Below are 18914 nucleotides of genomic sequence, written 5' to 3' on the forward strand. Positions count from 1 at the left end.
GCAAAATAGAAGTTACTGTGTGCAGAAATTTTACACTGATGTGTAGCCAATTAGTTCATTTTTGTCATCCATTAATCATTGTGTTATGGTCAATTCATATGTTATTTCATATAAAATCAATGTAGGATTACAGAGGTATAAGACTGACAAATATTTAGGAATTATTAGTGTGTATTAGGTGTATAAGTAAAGCATGGCTGCAATGCAAGGCCTATAGGCTGAGGCCTGTAAGATTTTAGCTTAGCCAGACTAGGCCATAAGCTTAAGAATGCTTGACATGAGTGGGTGATCTAGGAATAACCCTAGGCCAGTAAGGTCACAAAATTACTGTAAAAGATGTGCCAATAGGTAATGTTACAGAAAACTAGATTGCAATAAACCACATTGCATTATCCAAGATCACAAGACACCTTACTGCAACATCCTGGAATGCCCTGCCCTGACTGCAGGATACATATTGTGCATAGATGCTAATAAGAAACAAGAAACTTATGAAAAATGGGGCACCCCAATATTCATGGGGTATGGCAGTACAGAAAAGGAAAAGAGGGTTGAAACCCTCCTGCATATGCATAAGGTGTTTGGTGTGGTCAGAAAAACAATACAAAAGAGGTTTCCTAGTTGTGTAAAAGTCAGAAGACCCCAGCAGGAACCATTCTTTTTCTATGATCACCTGATGAGAGATCCATCTGATCTTAGAATATCTTTGAGGATGTGAGATCCATCTGATCTTAGAATATCTTTGAGGATGTACGACTACAGTCTTAGTAATTCATGGGTTTTTGTAGGATTTACATATGCATGGGTAATTGTAACTTTACTTATTGCTTTAATAAAACTTGTAGTACAGTTAAGACTTTGTACTTGTGATTGTGTCTGTGGTCACTATCCTCAGACTTTCTTTGTTCCTGGAGTCTCCAAATTTGAGAAAAGCACCGGAGGTGACTTTCACTGTGTCCATTCAGTCTGCTGAACCCATCGTAGTTTATACTAAATTACTACATTCAATCTAAAAAAAAAAAAAAAAAAGCTACAGATGCATGAGGTTGATCCAGTTTGTGCCACAGGTGTTCTTCTGATGTAGTTCAGTGAGTCACAGAGATCTTCATGTTGGTGCAGAAGGAAAAGTGTGATGTATCTAACACATTTTGCAAGTGTGAGGATTTATTTTGCCAGATATTTAACTCATTTTCTCAGCTTATAAATAACCACAAAATGATGCATGTTATGACATCCTGTAGAAAAGTACATTAAGAATGCACTGTCACAAAATTTGTGAAACAATTATTTTTAAAAGCCTCTACAATTAATATATAAAAACATTCATGTTTGTACAGTAGCATAATGGATTTTACTCTCTGCAGGTGACATGATCAGATACCTTTAACAATGTCAATACAAAATGTAGCAACATTTATCCACTAAAAGGTAACATGAACCTACATCTGAACTTGTCAAATATTCCATGTAATAAGCAGCACTGGAAAAAGAACAGACAATGTGGAAAAACTGAAAAGCAGCACTCTACAGAATTATACATTTTTCAGACAAAATATTAAAAGGCCATTAGTCACAGACGTTACATTTCTTCATGTGTTTAAACTGAGTAGGGAGGTAAGTTCATTAATGAAGGGCACTATTATGACAATGTAATCAAAAACTGTACTTCCTTTGTTAAGTTTTCATCAGCACTACAGCCTTTCATTTAGCTACAAGCAGAAGCACATTTAGCATTCTCTCTTGGCTAGATAGTCAGGAACTTTACACTTCACTGCTGCCATTTTTATTTTTTTTAATCACTGAGGGCACATCAATAATTTTTTCTCTAAAAGATACTTTATGTTGTCTTGTTCAGAATGTAGCAGTTGGTAAATTATGCACTGGATTCCAAATTAGGCTGTAAAACATTCATCACATCATTCATTAAACTAATTACTGATATAATGAATTATTTTGGCTCAGTAAGATAACCAACATGTGCTTAACTATTATTGCAGTTAGCTGTGTCTACTTACACACATTCTGTTCAACCAGAAATAGATTTGGGGCCGAATTTTCCAAGGCAGTGAGTACCCATAGCTCTCACTCAGTGTTCCCTCTAATTTTTTAGGTCCATGTGCAGAATGAATTTTGTTATCTGCACCAATATGGAGGTGATGTGTGACACATCACCTTCATATTGGTGCAGATAACAAAATTCATGTGGTGGGGGTAGGGCCGAGGGGTTTGGAATGTGGGGGGGGGCTCAGGGCTGGGGTAGAGGGTTGGGTGCAGGGAGTGAGGGCTCCAGCTAGGGGTGAAGGCTCTGGGGTGGGGCCAGGAATGAGGGGTTCGGGATGCAGGAGGGGGTTCAGGTCTGGGGATGACAGGTTTGGGGTGCATGCTGCCCCAGGACTGCGGTGGGGAGAGAAGACTGCCCCCAGCCCTCTCTCGCCACAGCAGCTTGGGTCCAAGGGAAGGGCTCCTCTCCCCAACAGGCCTGGGCCAGGCCGAGGGAGGGGCTCCTCTCCCCAACAGGCCTGGGCCAGGCCGAGGGAGGGGCTCCTCTCCCCACCTGCCTGTGCGGCCTTTGAGAGGCAGCCGCGCAACTTACAAGAAATGTAGCTCCCACTAACTTCTACTGAAGTCAGGAGTTATTCTTGTGTTGAGCATCCCTGAAAATCAGTCTTAAATTCGAAAAGCTATGAGCAGAAGGGTTGGGCAGAGGGGAAGTGGCCCTTATGGTAAAATCATATTGGAGCGAAAAGGATAAATGGAAAAGATTTTAAATATAAAGCCAGATTTTTACCTCATCTGGAAATATGAAAAATCTCATTGACTTAATGAACTTCAGTGGTTACTCTTGACTTTCACCACCATGCACAAGTTCAGAATCTGGCTCAAAAACATGATTTCAATCAAATCTATCTTTATTCTCTGAAAATTTCTGCCATTCTTGCCCAAAACCTTTCCAAAAAGGCCTTCAAAAGTGAATGAATCTTAAGCAGTTCCCTTGTTTGGGGTTTTTCACCATTAAAAGCCCATTCTTCCTTTTTATAAAGAAGAAAACTTTTCCCACCAAAAATGCTTTGCATACTCAATATGATCTTGAGTTACATGGTCAATTCCTCTGACTTTCCAGTTCTCTGAACCAGCTATATGTTAAAAAAAGTACCAAGGAAATAGCCTTAAATCAAACTAACAATTTTTCAAGCAGCATTTTTCTGTCTTTGCCTACATGTAAATTTAGATCATTATCAATGGAAATATTTTTTCATCAGTTGGCGTGTATGGTGAAATCAATGTTTATCGACATTTACCAATAAAAAACTAATTCTTCCAAACCTACCTATATCTAACACGCCAGTAGGCTACATACATCAAACTGCAAAATTAATGGGCTGATGAATCATGCTCCTTGAGCAGTTCCAGTCAGTGTAATTTTACATACTAATGCATCTTTAAAAGGTCTAGCTTTTTTCAATTAAATACACAAGGGAAGCAAAAGCCGCACTTGCTTGGTTTGAACATCCAAAACACTTAAAGCTTTAAATAAATAAGTTCTAAGCACATAAGTTAGCCTGATACAGTGGTATTCACCTTCAAAAAGCTTTAGAAACATTGTCTAATTATTCTTAACAACAAAATAGGTAGGTAACCATTATTAAAAATCATGGTTTCCTCAGTGAGATTAAAAAAAAAAAAAAAAAAAAAACCCCACAGTGCTAGGAATACATAATTATCACATAGCCTTGAACAAGAATCACAAAAATCCCTACTTTCCAAATCAGTAGAAAACAGTTCATGATTTGCTAAAGAAACAGAATAAGCAAAGGACAAGTTCTCAGCATATACTCTTGCTCTCCCCCCCACCCATATTTTATTCAAACAGAATTGAGAGGGTTCAAAATTTGTGATTTCACAAACCACTGTTAAACCTGTCCCTTGCAGAGATGCAATATGTTCTATGGCCAAATTTCACTTAAGAGTGCTTTATGTCTATTTAACTTAAATCAGTGAGGAATCACCCACGTAAGGGGGAGGAGGAATATTTAATTAAACAAACAGATTTAATTAGATTGGTTGGACGTTTTGGGTAGACCGAGCCTTAAGAAAGGCATATTAAAATGGCCAAGTGGAGAAGGCGTTTCAGTAGAGCTTCAAATGGAGGTTTCATGAGGGTTTGAAGCTCCAAAGTGAGGTTCCAAGGCAGAAGAGGAGATTCAGGTTGAGACTTAAGGCTGGATATTACTTTGGAGAAATGGGAGCGACTACATAGTTATAAAACCTGGTATCCTGGAAAGATCGAATGGACTCAAGGCTGAGACTTGACCCTATCAGACAACTGGAAGTGATCTCTTTACTAAAATTGCTGAGAAGATATTCTAGAGCTGACTTTCAGGAGCCTGAAGAGGATCCAAACCACATTCTTGGCACCAGAATTAAGACACTTTCCCATGCATTCTTGTAGAAAATTTTAAGATTTTATGGATTTTAGTTAAATATCAATTAATTCTCAGAACATCCATATGAAGAGAGAGTCATCTATTCAGCCTCCAGACAGAGAGCTTCAGAATGACTGGGTGGGGTGTGGCATGTGCAGAAAAATGCCCTGAACAACAGGGGCAGGATGCCATGTGAAGAAGTCTTGGGAATGCCATGTGAAGAAGTCTTGGGAACCAAGGACTTCTGGCAAGAATCATTGTGGCATCCCTCCCCCACACACATCTCTTCCTGGCTACCTAAGCAATGAAAGACAAGTGTCAGACCACTGGAATGAAAGAAGCGTCTACCTTCCAAACCTGAACACTGGGGAAATCAAAGCAAAATTATGGCAGTTTAACTTTGAAATGAAAAGCCAGCAAGTGTTGAAGCTGATACATATGCTGCCATAAAGTTAGGTCAGGTCTACATGTAATGGAGCCAAGGGAGACTGGAATGAAATGCAGTTACAGATGGTCAACAAAGGGAAGGCTGAGAATGGGATCCAGGAGTACAAATCCATAGAATTATTAAATTCCTGATAGAAATAAATTGCATAATTATACATTTCAAAGAAATTGCCAGAGATGTCTGGCGGCGAACAGCAGAGGCTAACAGCGGGAGTTTGCCTGGGAGCTGTCCGAGAGGAGGTACGCTAAGTGCTGCATTAGGGGGGCTGTGTTGGTGAGTATCTGAGTGTCTGCTGCTGGGACAGTTGGTCAGTTTGACCGTGTGCTTGATTGCTTGCTTGTTTGTTTGAAAAGTGTGAATTGGGAGTGCTTTGTTCCAGCTGGGCCTTGAGTGGGCCTGACTGGTATATAAGGGCAGTCAGCAGCGAACCAGCTGAGCGGCGAACAGCAGAGGCTAACAGCGGGAGTTCGCCTAGGGAGAGCACACTGAGGCTTTCATCTGCAGGTTTCTCCGAGTCGTTCCTGCAACAGTTGAGGAAGTTCTTAAGAGGACGGTGATATGGAAGGTGAGCGATCAGCTGTTGTAACCTGCACAGGTTGTGCCATGTTTGTCTTTCTTCCGCAGGACAGAAGCGACTTTGTCTGCACAAAGTGCAAGCTGGTCTCCATATTGGAGGAGAAGGTTCGAGGGCTGGAGAAACAAGTATCAACTCTGCGTTGCATAAGGGAAAATGAAGATTTCCTGGACAGACGTCAGGAGATGCTTCTACGGCCACAATGTTCTGAAGATTCAGAGCAGGCGCAGCAGGGACAGAAGGATTGTGAGGAGGTTTGGCAGCATGTGACCTCCAGAAGAAGAAAGAGGAGCGTCCATGCACCAGCAATGGAGATACAGGTGAGGAATCGTTTCCATGTTCTCTCTACAGGTGCTAATGCGGAGAGTGGACTAGATGGCCCATCTGAGGGAAGGGAGCAGAAGGAGACTCCACCGATTGGAAGGCAAAAGATGCACTGTCCTAGGGATGGGGGTTCCACGACCACCACTCCCAAGAGGAGGAGGAGGGTGGTGGTGGTCGGGGACTCCCTCCTCAGGGGGACTGAGTCATCTATCTGCCGCCCTGACCGGGAAAACCGAGAGGTCTGCTGCTTGCCAGGAGCTAGGATACACGATGTGACGGAGAGACTGCCGAGACTCATCAAGCCCTCGGATCGCTACCCCTTCCTGCTTCTCCACGTGGGCACCAATGATACTGCCAAGAATGACCTTGAGCGGATCACTGCAGACTACGTGGCTCTGGGAAGAAGGATAAAGGAGTTTGAGGCGCAAGTGGTGTTCTCGTCCATCCTCCCTGTGCAAGGAAAAGGCCGGGGTAGAGACTGTCGAATCGTGGAAGTCAACGAATGGCTACGCAGGTGGTGTCGGAGAGAAGGCTTTGGATTCTTCGACCATGGGATGGTGTTCCAAGAAGAAGGAGTGCTAGGCAGAGACGGGCTCCACCTAACGAAGAGAGGGAAGAGCATCTTCGCCAGCAGGCTGGCTAACCTAGTGAGGAGGGCTTTAAACTAGGTTCACCGGGGGAAGGAGACCAAAGCCCTGAGGTAAGTGGGGAAATGGGATCCTGGGAGGAAGCACAAGCAGGAGAGCGCAACAGGGGAGGACTCCTGTCTCATGCTGAGAAAGAGGGACGATCGTTGAGTTATCTTAAGTGCCTATACACAAATGCAAGAAGCCTGGGAAACAAGCAGGGAGAACTGGAAGTCCTGGCACAGTCAGGGAACTATGATGTGATTGGAATAACAGAGACTTGGTGGGATAACTCACATGACTGGAGTACTGTCATGGATGGATATAAACTGTTCAGGAAGGACAGGCAGGGCAGAAAAGGTGGGGGAGTTGCGTTGTATGTAAGAGAGGAGTATGACTGCTCAGAGCTCCGGTATGATACTGCAGAAAAACCTGAGAGTCTCTGGATAAAGTTGAGAAGTGTGAGCAACAAGGGTGATGTCGTGGTTGGAGTCTGCTATAGACCACCAGACCAGGGGGATGAGGTGGACGAGGCTTTCTTCTGGCAACTAGCAGAAGTTGCTAGATCACAGGCCCTGGTTCTCATGGGAGACTTTAATCACCCTGATATCTGCTGGGAGAGCAATACAGCGGTGCACAGGCAATCCAGGAAATTTTTGGAAAGTGTAGGGGACAATTTCCTGGTGCAAGTGCTGGAGGAACCAACTAGGGGCAAAGCTTTTCTTGACCTGCTGCTCACAAACAGGGAAGAACTAGTAGGGGAAGCAAAAGTGGATGGGAACCTGGGAGGCAGTGACCATGAGATGGTCGAGTTCAGGATCCTGACACAAGGAAGAAAGGAGAGCAGCAGAATACGGACCCTGGACTTCAGAAAAGCAGACTTTGACTCCCTCAGGGAACAGATGGGCAGGATCCCCTGGGAGAATAACATGAAGGGCAAAGGGGTCCAGGAGAGCTGGCTGTATTTTAAAGAATCCTTATTGAGGTTGCAGGAACAAACCATCCCGATGTGTAGAAAGAATAGTAAATATGGCAGGCGACCAGCTTGGCTAAACAGTGAAATCCTTGCTGATCTTAAACGCAAAAAAGAGGCTTATAAGGAGTGGAAGATTGGACAAATGACCAGGGAGGAGTATAAAAATATTGCTCAGGCGTGCAGGAGTGAAATCAGGAAGGCCAAATCACACTTGGAGTTGCAGTTAGCAAGAGATGTTAAGAGTAACAAGAAGGGTTTCTTCAGGTATGTTAGCAACAAGAAGAAAATCAAGGAAAGTGTGGGCCCCTTACTGAATGAAGGAGGCAACCTAGTGACCGAGGATGTGGAAAAAGCTAATGTACTCAATGATTTTTTTGCCTCTGTCTTCACGCACAAGGTCAGCTCCCAGATTGCTGCACTGGGCAGTACAGCATGGGGAGAAGGTGACCAACCCTCTGTGGAGAAAGAAGTGGTTCGGGACTATTTAGAAAAACTGGACGTGCACAAGTCCATGGGGCCGGATGCGCTGCATCCGAGGGTGCTAAAGGAGTTGGCGGGTGAGATTGCAGAGCCATTAGCCATTATTTTTGAAAACTCATGGCGATCGGGGGAGGTCCCAGATGACTGGAAAAAGGCTAATGTAGTGCCCATCTTTAAAAAAGGGAAGAAGGAGGATCCGGGGAACTACAGGCCAGTCAGCCTCACCTCAGTCCCTGGAAAAATCATGGAGCAGGTCCTCAAGGAATCAATTATGAAACATTTAGAGGAGAGGAAAGTGATCAGGAACAGTCAGCATGGATTCACGAAGGGGAAGTCGTGCCTGACTAACCTAATTGCCTTCTATGATGAGATAACTGGCTCTGTGGATGAGGGGAAAGCAGTGGATGTGTTATTTCTTGACTTTAGCAAAGCTTTTGATACTGTCTCCCACAGTATTCTTGCCACCAAGTTAAAGAAGTATGGGCTGGATGAATGGACTGTAAGGTGGATAGAAAGCTGGCTAGATCATCGGGCTCAACGGGTAGTGATCAATGGCTCCATGTCTAGTTGGCAGCCGGTTTCAAGTGGAGTGCCCCAAGGGTCGGTCCTGGGGCCGGTTTTGTTTAATATCTTTATTAATGATCTGGAGGATGGTGTGGACTGCACTCTCAGCAAGTTTGCAGATGACACTAAACTAGGAGGCGTGGTAGATACACTAGAGGGTAGGGATCGGATACAGAGGGACCTAGACAAATTAGAGGATTGGGCAGAAAAAAACCTGATGAGGTTCAACAAGGACAAGTGCAGAGTCCTGCACTTAGGACGGAAGAATCCCATGCACTGCTACAGACTAGGGACCGAATGGCTAGGTAGCAGTTCTGCTGAAAAGGACCTAGGGGTCACAGTGGACGAGAAGCTGGATATGAGTCAACAGTGTGCTCTTGTTGCCAAGAAGGCTAACGGCATTTTGGGCTGTATAAGTAGGGGCATTGCCAGCAGATCGAGGAACGTGATCGTTCCCCTTTATTCGACATTGGTGAGGCCTCATCTGGAATACTGTGTCCAGTTTTGGTCCCCACACTACAAGAAGGATGTGGAAAAATTGGAAAGAGTCCAGCGGAGGGCAACAAAAATGATTAGGGGTCTGGAGCACATGACTTATGAGGAGAGGCTGAGAGAACTGGGATTGTTTAGTCTCCAGAAGAGAAGAATGAGGGGGGATTTGATAGCAGCCTTCAACTACCTGAAGGGGGGTTCCAAAGAGGATGGAGCTCGGCTGTTCTCAGTGGTGGCAGATGACAGAACAAGGAGCAATGGTCTCAAGTTGCAGTGGGGGAGGTCCAGGTTGGATATCAGGAAAAACTATTTCACTAGGAGGGTGGTGAAACACTGGAATGCGTTACCTAGGGAGGTGGTGGAGTCTCCTTCCTTGGAGGTTTTTAAGGCCCGGCTTGACAAAGCCCTGGCTGGGATGATTTAGCTGGGAATTGGTCCTGCTTTGAGCAGGGGGTTGGACTAGATGACCTCTTGAGGTCCCTTCCAACTCTGATATTCTATGATTCTATGATTCTATGACATGGGTGGATGGGCTCTCTTTTTATGGAATGGTATAGAAACACAAAAAAAATAAATAAAATAAATACTTTTGCCTGGGAGATCAGGAATAAAGTAGGGTTACCATATTTAAAAAATAAAAAAAGAGGACATGCCACAGGGCCCTGGCCCCGCCCCTTTCCCACCCCGCCCCGCCCCAACCCCGCCCCTTCCCCGCCCCTTCCCCAAAGTCTCCGCCCTAACTCCGCTCCCTCCCCTGAGCGCCCTGCATTCCCCCTCCTCCCTCCCAGCCATGAGAAATGGGCTGCCCAAGCGCTACTGGCTTCACGGTTTGCCGGGCAGCCCCCAGACCCTGTGCCCCTGGCCGGCGCTTACCCAGCGCAGCTGGAGCCCAGGAGGGGAAGTGCCCAGCCGTTGCGCAGGGTCTGGAGGCTGCCCGGCAAACCGTGAAGCCGGTAGCGCTCCGGCTTTGGGCAGCCCCCTTGCCTCCGGACCCTGCATCCCCGGCCGGGCACTTCCCGTTCCGGGCTCCGGCGGCTGCTGTGCTCCCTGAAGTCCTGGGCTCTGTAAGCGCCGAGCTGCCCGAGCGCTACCGGCTTCGGGCAGCCCCCATGCCTCTCGACCCTGCGCCCCTGGAGCCTGGGAGGGAAGTGCCCGGCCGGGGGCGCAGAGTCCAGAGGCATGGGGGTCGCCCGAAGCCAGTAGCGCTCGAGCAGCTCGGCGATTACAGAGCCCAGGAGTCGGGGAGCACAGCAGCCCCTGGCGCCCGCTCTAAGGTAAGCCAGGGAGTATTTTTCCCAGACATGTTCGGCTTTTTGGAAATTCCCCCCGGACAGGGGTTTGATTACCAAAAAGCTGGACATGTCCAGGAAAAACCGGACGTACGGTACCCCTAATCCAGAGAGACTCTGGTGGATTCTGTGTGGAAATGAGAGGTGAATCGAGCCTGTGTGTGCAGGTTGGAAGTGGGGGAGGCGTGAATGCAGCTGCCTGCTTCTCCTTGCACCCGCCACTGTCCCCTTTCCAAGCTCATTTGGGTGCTTAGCCTTGCATGGTTCTGAATCTCCCCCGTCTAATCTATCAGTCCTCCCTGCCTAATTATGATTTATTATCTCCCCAGCACAACACCCACACAAATAGCTCCCAGGGCACTTTCCCCGCCACCCCCCTGCCTATTAATCATTAACGTTTAGACGTTTCCGCCAGGTAAACAGGGTGTCACATGACTTTTACTTTAACCCCTTGGTGCCTTGTCAGGCCAGCCAGTCTCTGATTATTTTCTCCTGGTGAAAAGCAGAACTGGTGCCCACTTTGCAGACAGATCCTTGCAGTTTGAGGGCATAGTGTTTGCACCATTGGTTTGAACATGGGCTGCACACTCTTGTTACTGAGGAACCTGGACAGAGGTGGATAGTCATTTTCTGCCTCCTTCCTCAGTGCAAAGCTGCAGTGTTCGGGCTGCAGACAAGGGGCCTGGCCAGATGCCTATTCTCTACACAAAGGTTTGCAGTAGAATATTTATAAACCATACATGGAAACGTTTCCAGTGGGTTTTAAAGGATCGTAATAATTTTGGGCCCAACATTCTTCTTTAGTAGAAATTATAATCTCATATTTACAGCAATTTGAGTTGCAAATGATGCAGGTTGTCCATCTCCTAAGGCTAAAAAGGAACTAGACATTTGGCTTAATCTGCCGTGAGGGAGATTTAGGTCAGAGATTAGGAAAAACTCTCTCACCATAAGGATAATTAGACCCTGGAGACAAACACCTATCAGGGATGCTCTAGGTTTACTTGGTCCTGCTTCAACGCAGGGGATTGGATTAGATGACCTCTCAAGGTCCCTTCCATCCCTACAGTTCTGTGATTCTGTAACAAGACTCTCCAGAGTTAGAAGAGTTAATGCTAATATACATCTTGGAAGAGCTATTAATCCTTGTGCTTCATGGGTTAAGTCAGTCTCTAACTGTTGGGATATTAGAATGAGACCTGCTGTGGGGACAATTATCCCACATCTTCCTAAGGCAAAGTTTTTGCCCCATTCTCTGAAGCATCTGGTTCTGAGCACTGTCAGACCCAAGATATTGGACTAGATGGACCTGATCCTGGCTGGTGATTTCTATTGTTCTAGTGGGCAATTGTTTTATATGTTTGCTGTTTTGATACAATTCATATTCATTAGGGTTACCATATTTCAGCAAGCAAAAAAGAGGACGGGAGGAGCCCCGCCCCTGCCCCTCCCACTTCCCGCCCCCCCAGAACCCCCAACCCTCCCCCCGTTCCTTGTCCCCTGACTGCCCCCTCCTGGGACCCCTGCCCCTAACTGCCCCCCAGGACTCCACTCCCTATCTAAGCCTCCCTGCCTCTTGTCCCCTGACTGCCCCAACCCTTATCCACACCCCCACCCCCAGACAGACCCCTGGGACTCCCACGCCCCATCCAACCACTCCCCACCCCCTGACAGCCGCCCCCCAGAACTCCCAACCCATCTAAACCCCTCTGCTCCCTGTCCCCTGACTGCTCCGATCCCTCTCCCCACTCCTGCCCCCTGACAGCCCCCCCCCCAGAACTCCCAGCTCCCCACCCCCCGCTCCTTGTCCCCTGACTGCCCCCTCCTGGGACCCCTGCTCCTAACTGCCCTCCAGAACCCCACCCCCTACCTAAGACTCCCTGTTCCTTGTCCCCTAACTGCCCCCTCCTAAGACCCCCCCCCAACTGCCCCCCAGGACCCTACCCCCTACCTGTACCCTGACTGCCCAAAACTTTCTCCACTCCCCCCAAAAAGCCCCCCCCCCCCCCCCCCCGTTTCTTGACTGCCCCCTCCAGAACCTCCCTGGCCCCCTTACCCTGCTGCTCAGAACAGGGTGTTGGGCTCTGTGCGAGCCGAGCCGGACACATGGCTGCGCTCCCCAGCACAACAAAACCCGGTCCCTGGCCCTGCACAGTGCTGCTGGACCGGGCTGCAGGGGAGAGCTGCCGGCTCAGAATGCAGGGCGGATCCGGCTCCTCTCCAGCTGCTCCAGAGTCCAGCCCGGGACTTTCCTGCAGCCCTCCCAGCTGCTTGCTCTGCTCTGCCGGGGAAGGGGGGGAATCCCGGACATTTTGAGTGTTTTACAAATTCCCCCCGGACGCTATTTTTAGAACAAAAAGGACATGTCCGGGTAAATCCGGACGAATGGTAACCCTAGAATAAAGGGCCTGCAGCTCCACTAGAGAAAGAGTTAAAAGGAGAAGTTTTAAGAAGTAGCTTTTAGAGGAAGCCTGAGGGGCTACTGAGAAAGTCTACGCACCACAGGTTCCCTACCTTTCCCCAACCTGCTCATTGCAGAAGTCTCCTCAGTGACTTTAGCATGAGTGAGAGATTATACCTGCAGCAGTAGCTGAGTGTTCAGGCCCCTCACCCCCCACATTAGACAGTAACATGCCCAAGCTGTCCACCTCAGTGCAACCAGGCCACTCATTGCCTCTGGAAACCCAGTTTAAAATGGAAAAAAAGGCAAATAAAAGTAATCTGACCAATCCACCGCACATTTAGTAGCCTTACCTGTGATAATTCTTGAAATAGTTAACACTTTGTTTTCTAATGGATTCTTGCAAGACTTCTGACTTACTGCCACAAAATTCTTCCCCAACTTGCATCAACCTATTGTAACAAAAGACATTTTAGAAGTTGTTATCCATTCAATTAGTTTTAACAATACTGAAGGAAACAACTATTACTTGAATGCTATTGTTTCAGCTGGAATTCCGTATCTCACCTATAAGCACACAAACCATGCTCATCCATCACCATAGTATTTGAACATCTAACAAACGAAGATCACCACCACGCAATACCAGGCCTATATACGGTCTAATTTCTTCTATTGCATATTATGGCATTTTATAAACACTCAGGGCCAGACAGCCACAAGCAATCCAAGTGTCTGCTTGGGATCCTATGGTCCAATGCAAGCTCTATAGCCCGTGACCTGAACCCATCTCTCCACACCATTCTCACTGTCCAAAAAAGGGGCAGCACACCCTGACCACCAGCACCACAATCCCAAATACAGAAGCAGGAATAAAAGGGAGCTATGCCCAGCTTCTCACACTTTTGGCTCCAGGTTTGGGGAGCCACTACGTAGGCTTTTAGAGGTACCACAACTGTAATGTTAGGGCTACAGAAAATTGCTATGAACAGCCAGGCAGATTCGTAGGCCTAGCCCAGCAGCACTCACACAGAACCTAAGGGGGCATGGGGACAGAAAGATGAATCAGCCATTTTTTACACACACCACCAAATCTCAAAGTTGGCCAGGTACTGAAATGGCTCTCAAGGACTTTTTTGGCCAAGGATCATCAGAGTACTACAGCTCCCTTTCCATCACACCCACTATGTCTGCAGGGTGGCCCGGAAGAGCAGCTGGCTTAGAACAACTTGACACTAGTCATGAATTACCTTGCATGCAGGGAGTCCTTTGGTGCCCTATTAACTACTCTTTGCATCACCAGAACAGTGTGAAGTGGATGGAAATTGGGGCCACGATGTAGTCCCTATTATGCTAATTTATCATGTTATCTTATGCTAATTCAGGCCTGTCATGCAGATGGAGCAAATGGCCTTATTTGCCCCATCAATATACCTGCTAATGATATCTAGTACAAAGATAAAGTCATCATATTTGAAGTTAGACATGTCTGTTCCCAGCAGATACGTTTTCACTTTCAGCTGCACATCCTATAAAACACAAACATTTCAAAATTAGTATTGAATCCTTACTAAATTTATGTGCATATTGTGAGTTTTTATATAGTAGCAGTGATTACTCTGGAGTTCAAAATGAATGGCAGTGAGTTCACTAGCATGTTTTGTTGATTTGTTTAGATGTCTGACCACTCTGAACAGCAGTTTAGGGCAGTCTTCTAGAGAAACAAGGTTTGTTGAACTGACATTTTCATTAGCATATGTGATCTTTCTTTGGCTTTCACATCACATCATTAGTTCACTAGTCAAAAATAGTTTCTTGCAACTTTCAGTAATGTAGTATCAATCCAAAACAACATGAGATGCCAAGACTGTTGTTGATAATGGTTTAAAGAATGCTTTGGATTATTGCCACTCTACGCAAATCTCACAAGGTTCAGAGCTTTGGCATACAAAATTTTGGGTGTTTATTAAAAACCTTTGGGCTAGTAATCAAGTTAGAACTATCATGAAAACAGGCAGGCTCACAAGATTTCCAGTTTTCCCTAAACCTTACTGACAGAATGACACAGCCCGGTATTTCAGTAGTTCCTCTTCCAGCTGATACCAGGAATGGAAGAGCTGCAAATGTACTATACTCCGCTGTATATGAACAGCTTTAAGTACCTTAAAAAAAGAATCCCTCACCTTGTTACTGATGCTCTAAAGATTATTACTCTTAACACAAGTCATACCATTTTATGATACGTGTCTTCAATGTAATGATGGGACTCATGAAAAAGTTCTATTTCATCTGTTCAAATACAAGCTTCCAAAATGTATATAGCTACTTATACACACAGAGTATGTGCTTAAATGTCAAAAGTCTTGGTTTAAATTAAATGCAAAACTTCAGAGTTAAAACATATATATTATCCTGAATTCATACCACTGGACTTCAGCACAGCCGGTAGAAAACATAATCCCCTGATTTAAACCCTCATGAGACTTGGCAGTATTTGCTGAAATACTTGAACTTATTCTGTTGATACCTAATGTGGTCTTTTAGTCCACTTTGACTGTTCTGTCTGTTACTTTAAAACAAACTACCAACACTCATTTATGTTTTGTGAGTTGCTCATGTGTGTGCATTTTCTTCTTTTCATCTGGCTAGAGCTATGGATGTGAGGCTGCAGACAAGAAATGAGGTGGTCTTGGCTATTACATAATAGTCTCCCTACCACAAAAATTAGCACCACTATTGGTGCTCCTGTTGGCATTCTAACCCAAGAACTGGCTGTGTCCGGAGACCGAGCCATCCTTTTCACCCTATAATTTCTTAAATTTTAATTTCTACTTATCTACAGTAGTTTGATTTCTAACAAAGATCACCATAAAATTTATACTTTGTATTTGGAAAAGAGTATGTACAAACAAACCTGCCATATTCGTGAAAGTCCATGTTCTAATTTCTTTTGTACATAGCTACGGTCAAAATTAGTCTCCTCAGCTCCAATCACATTGTTGCCATCTGAAACTGAAATTGGAAGATTATTGGAAATGCCCATACTATCTTGAAACCTAACTTTTAGCCTTAATGAATCTACTGCCTCTAAGTTGGCCTACAGGGTTGAGAATAGATAATGGCTAACTTTGTTTCTCTGTGGTTGAAAAGTCTGAACTTTTAAAGGGAATAACATCTTTAAAAAAAAAAAAAAAAAAAAAAATCAGACAGACAGTTATGTCTAGCTAAGAAAACACAATATCCCATTCCATAAAACCAACTAAGATTAAAAAGGTAACTGACATTCATGTTTCAAATGGAGGGGGGATATAGATTGTCTAATCTAAATATCAGCCACTCTCTACTTGGAAATATTCCCTAATGTAGTCTAGCTTTATAAAGAACAACCATTAGTTGAAAAATTGTAGAAATAAGGTTTCCAACGTGTGTCCAGCAGTATACACTGGCTTAATGTCTGGAGAAAGACTGTGCAATCTTTGCTCCACTGAGCAATGTCAACTTTCTCCTATTCTTCTCTCCATGCATTCTTCCACAGTACATCTACACATGAAACAATCTTGTAATCCCAATGCATCAAGACCCAGACATTTTCTCATTCAAATCCCATCTATTCAATTCAGATTCTTGTACAGCACTCATTATCAGACTCATATTACCACAATCCTTCTCCGGGAACTTTAAGACAATCTTTTGGGTATCATGGGCCCAAGCCATTGAGTGACTTGAAGATAAGGTCTAAGGCCTTGAATTGGATATGGTATCTATGGAGAGCCAATAGGACAGGTCTGATGTATTCAAGCTAGCCTGTTTTCCTCAGGAGCTGGGCTGATGTATTTCATACTACTTGGACTTTGCTGAAAGTTGACTGTTTCATGAGCAGGTAGATATCACTGCTGTAGTCCAGCCAGAAGTGGGGGGGTGGGAAGGGCAGGAGAAGTATCTCTGAGGCTAGGTCTAATCTGCCAGGAGGGAACACAGTTTACTGGCCAGCCAGTGAGGATAGATCACATCACTTGAAAATGCTACTCATATTATATATATTAGCACCAACAAGGAATTCAGGAGCACTCCTGACTTCAGACCAAAACTGTATAGTTGTGATTGCGCATCTTACACAAATGGAGACTACACTATGGCTGCGCACTCCACAGAATGCTTTCCTCTCCCAACCAGCTACCACCTCCATGTTGCTCAGATTCAAGTCAACCAATTGCTCTTAATACATAAGCTGATCTCATCTAAGCACTGGGCCAGTTTTTTGACAGTGTTATCTCTTGTGAAAGGTAAGTTCCAGCAATATACAGATGACCTACTTAATATCATCTTATTAGTGCTTCAAGTTATATATGAGACACAGCAAAGGAAGGAAAAGGGGGTGTCTGATGGAGTTGTACAGATTCCCATCACTATATTTTGGATACATCAATCCAGTAAAGACTCATACCTATTTAGTGCCTTCTGTTGGACCCGTGCCACCACCCTCAGACAAAAAAGCAGTTTCTCTTGATCAGCTGCGTTGCATATTGCAGAAGGGTTCAGGAGAAGGAGAACCAATGTCTTCTCTCCATCAAGAGATCATCCGTGAGCACTATTAATGATGTTTCTATTCCAAGTCCTGGCCTGAATCCAGAATTTGTCAAGTCTAAGATATTTTTTGTATTTATATAGATGAGCTTGAAACTAATCTATGAACTCGCTAAGGAATGGGAGGTCTGATACTGGGCAATAATTAGCCACAACTGATAGGCATGGGTTTCTTCAGTACTGGCTGGCAGTACTATTGCACATTAGAACAAGGAAGGGAAAATAAACTCACTGAATTAGGTGAGTTTATTTTGGACAGCAGAGACACCAGTTGTTGGTGACTCTTTCACTAACCAGGAAAGGCATGGATTGTATTCTTAAGTTTTTTGGCCAAGTCTCTGACAGTGTCCCCAATACTTTTTTGGGGAATGAGTATATTGATCTAACAGGCATCACAGAAACTTGGTGGAATGTGGATAATCAATGGGACACTGTAATACCAGGGTACAAAATATATCGGAAGGACAGACTAGGTTGTACTGGTGAGGAAGTGGCACTATATGTGAAAAAAAGTGTAGAGTCAAATGAAGTAAAAGATGTTAAATGAACCAAACTAGACCATGGAATCTCTATGGATAGTAATCCCATGCTTGAAGAAGAAGAAGAATATAGCAGTAGGGATATACTACCGACCACCTGAACCAGGATGGTGATAGTGACTATGAAATTCTCAGCAAGATTAGAGAGGCTATAAAAATCAAAAACTCAATAAATAATGGGGGATTTCAACTATCCCCATATTAACTAGGTACGTTACCTCAGGACTCGATGCAAAGATACAGTTTCTTGACACTTATTGGACTGCAGCTAATCCTGGAACCCACAAGAGGAGAGGCAATTCTTGATTCAGTCCTAAGTGGACAGGATCTGGTCTTCCCAAGAGGTGAACATAGCTGAACCACTTGGTGACCATAATATAATAAAATTTAACATCCCTGTCGGGGGGGGGGGGGGGAGGGGGGGGGAAAGGGGAGAAGAGAAGACGACACCAAAGCAGACCACCACAATAGAATTTAATTTCAGAAAAGGGAACTACACAAAAATGAGGAAGTTAAACAAAAATTAAAAAAGATACAGTGCCAAAAGTGAAATCCCTACAAGCTGCATCAAAAAACTTTTTAAAGACACCATAACAGAGGCTCAATTTAAATGTATACCACAAATTAAAACACATAGTAAGAAGACCAAAACAGTGCCACTGTGGCTGAACAACAAAGTAAAAGAAGCAGTTTACGACATCCTTTAAAAAGTGGAAGTAAAATCCTATTGAGGAAAATAGAAAGGAGCATAAGTTCTGGCAAGTGAAGTGTGTAAAAATATAATTAGGAAGGCCAAAAAAGAATTTGAAGAACAGTTAGCCAAAGCCTCAAAAATTAACAGCAAAACATTTTTAAGTACATCAGAAGAAGGAAGCCTGCTAATCAATCAGTGGGGTCACTGGACTATCGAGATGCACTCAAAGAAGATAAAGCCATTACAGAGAAACTAAATAAATTCTTTGCATCAGTTTTCACAGCTGAGGATGTGAGGGAGATTCTCAAACCGGAGTCGTTCTTTTTAGGTGATGAATCTGAGAAACTGTCCCAGATAGAAGTATCCTTAGAGGCAGTTTTGGAACAAATTGATAAATTAAACCGTAATATCACCAGGACCAGATGGTATTCACCCAAGAGTTCTGAAGGAATCCAAATGTCAAATTGCAGAACTACTAACAGTGGTATGTAACTCATTG

The 18914-nt window shown here is 44.7% G+C and overlaps 1 protein-coding gene across 2 annotated transcripts in view; it reads right to left on the reverse strand.

Moving 5' to 3' along the window:
* VPS50 (VPS50 subunit of EARP/GARPII complex) overlaps window positions 1–18914 on the reverse strand; it is a 180195-nt gene that overhangs the window by 90713 nt on the left and 70568 nt on the right. For both annotated transcript variants that reach the window (XM_054020452.1, XM_054020451.1), the window contains exons 14-16: window positions 15513–15610; window positions 14033–14127; window positions 12952–13050 (exon numbers count right to left, since the gene is read on the reverse strand). In XM_054020452.1, coding sequence (XP_053876427.1) covers window positions 12952–13050; window positions 14033–14127; window positions 15513–15610 — 292 coding nt within the window. The remainder of the gene's footprint in view (window positions 1–12951; window positions 13051–14032; window positions 14128–15512; window positions 15611–18914) is intronic.

This window comes from Malaclemys terrapin, chromosome 2 (genome assembly GCF_027887155.1).
Source record: "Malaclemys terrapin pileata isolate rMalTer1 chromosome 2, rMalTer1.hap1, whole genome shotgun sequence".
Classification (NCBI taxonomy): domain Eukaryota; kingdom Metazoa; phylum Chordata; order Testudines; family Emydidae; genus Malaclemys; species Malaclemys terrapin.